At 40.2% G+C, this 2,128-nt stretch overlaps 1 protein-coding gene across 1 annotated transcript in view; it reads left to right on the top strand. All coding sequences in view use genetic code 11, as the record gives it.

Moving 5' to 3' along the window:
- The window catches only part of EGR_01273 (Coiled-coil domain-containing protein), a gene marked incomplete at both ends in the record, with an annotated part of 5,047 nt that extends 3,964 nt beyond the window's left edge, over window positions 1-1,083 (top strand). The window contains 3 exons of the mRNA XM_024490522.1: window positions 11-162; window positions 236-457; window positions 913-1,083. Coding sequence (XP_024354846.1) covers window positions 11-162; window positions 236-457; window positions 913-1,083 — 545 coding nt within the window. The remainder of the gene's footprint in view (window positions 1-10; window positions 163-235; window positions 458-912) is intronic.
- Between the last annotated feature and the right edge of the window lie 1,045 nt (window positions 1,084-2,128).

Here is a 2,128-nt window from a genome sequence, read left to right as displayed (position 1 = left end):
AAAAATACAGGAACAAGACGGGAGCAGGATTTCTTCGGGGATTTGGACGACGGGAAATTGAACGGCGCTCATAGACGCGAATGGGAGCTTAGGAAATTCATCGAAAAACTAGAATTTCAATTCGATCAGCAGCGTCTACTCGCAGTTCAGTGTCGCGAACGGGTAATAGTTTTCGCACTTAAAATTATAAACTCTACTCTGGAATGTTATCAGTAATATACATATGTAATCTTAGGTTTTAGAAGTCGAGGAAAAGAATCGTCACATTCTGGAGGAATGCAATAAATCAAGGAAAATTTTCACGGATAAAATCCGAAAACTTAAGGAAATAAATCAGCTATGCGTTCGAAGGTACAAAGCTTTGGAGCAAAGGAAAAAGTTAGAGGTTGAAGGTTATCGCACAGACATAGGTGCGTTGAAAAAGAAACTCATCGAAACCGAAGCGAGATTTCGACAGGTAATCTGTCAAAAATAACGTTAGGTGATTATATTCCGTTTTGAAAGTTAGTACTAATTCATAAATTTGGTTGGAAGAAGGAGGAAAGGTTAAATAGTTGGCACTACTCAAAACTTCTTTTGCTTTTAAAGATAATAAACATCATTTTATTTTTCACTCCTCTGCAGAAAAATCAGACCTTAAGCTAACTTCGTTCGCTAAGGACATTTAACATTCGAAATGCTGCAGGAGTAAATGGCAGTTGATGCTCGTGAAATTGATTGTCAAATGCCTGCTCATCTGTCCACAGCTTGTGAACTTAAGAGCTTCATTATCAGCCAAAATATTAGTAGTAGTGCCAAATGTGTTAGTGAATTAATAACTCACACTTTATTCCGCTCTTCTATCCCACATAGGGATTGTAACCTTGGTTTTATTTAACTCTTCTAGTGACTTATATATTGCTTGCTTTGTAGGTCTCTACGATGGCCGAGACAGATGCAATGCCTTTGGCAAAAAACGTGAGCGGCCGCAGCGCGTGGATGGCCTTCAAATCGAGTGCAAACATAGCACCTAACAGGAACCTGAATGAAGAGATTAGGAGACTAAGACGATTAATGCTGACTTTGAATGACGACTTTTGTTGATTGTTGTGTTTGTCACCCCGATTTTACCGTTTTGAGCTTTAATTTTTCTGTTTCCTTCCCTACACTTTATCGGTTTCTCATATTTATAAGTGAAATCGGTGACTGCGGCCAGGAAGGCGCCTCACCACCAAGGAAATTATCGCGACAAAGAAATAACCGTACAATATAACATAACCTTTTCTTCACATGAGAAAGCGAGTCGACGTTATGTTCGTCAGTTTGTAGGAGATCCACGTATAAAAACCAATCGTACATATCAATAGTGACAAGCTTCAGGGCCATCCTGGCCTCTACTTTAGTGGCGTCCATGGCTTCATTGTGATATTTGAGGCATAATGGGTTGTTCGTATCTGTGGCGATTTTTGCACCCAAAGAATGTCACCACTTCAAAAAACTTATGTTACGAACTTGTTTCGTCGTGTAGATCAGTTTTTTTTAGGACAAATCAAACGCGATATCTGCGCGGCTACGCGTCATTCATTTGCTGCGTCAATCAGGAGGCGCGTCATCAGTTGAACCGGCAGTGCGCTAATGGTTTTCTTATGTCCAACACCTTGTACGTTCAATGAAGTTCACATGCAATGCCTCACTGGGTAATGTGTCCCTTTTTGAGAAAACGAGTAGGCTCCACCTGTTAGGTTCTAATTTGGAAGGTTCGTTTTCAATTAAGAATGGAATTCTGCTTCATCACCTCCGTTTTAAATTTTGTAGTGGGCGTTAGTATTCCACGGTGGCACCTGCAACTTCAACCTCAATCCTGAAAACCACATCAGTCGTAATCTAATTTATTGCGTCACCGACTGAAAGGTGCGGAGTTAACCAGCAAGACTAAATATGCAAATCGAGTAAAATGAAGCAAAGGTAGCTGGTAAGTAAAAAGTGACTGTGGAAGCGGGTTTCGATTTTCGTTCGTTCACCTGTTATCAGCAATAATAGTGGCAAAAGTAAATTTACAGATCACTTGGTGTGGCTCAGATGGAAGGCGCTGAAAACCTTGAAGGCAAGAATGTAAGTGGTGAAAAAGCTTTTTGTAAACAACACATTA

This window comes from Echinococcus granulosus (assembly GCF_000524195.1).
Source record: "Echinococcus granulosus chromosome Unknown EG_S00005, whole genome shotgun sequence".
NCBI classification, from domain to species: Eukaryota; Metazoa; Platyhelminthes; class Cestoda; order Cyclophyllidea; family Taeniidae; genus Echinococcus; species Echinococcus granulosus.
The sequence above is the reverse complement of the archived record's forward strand: the minus strand, read 5'-3'. Positions and strand labels throughout refer to the sequence as shown.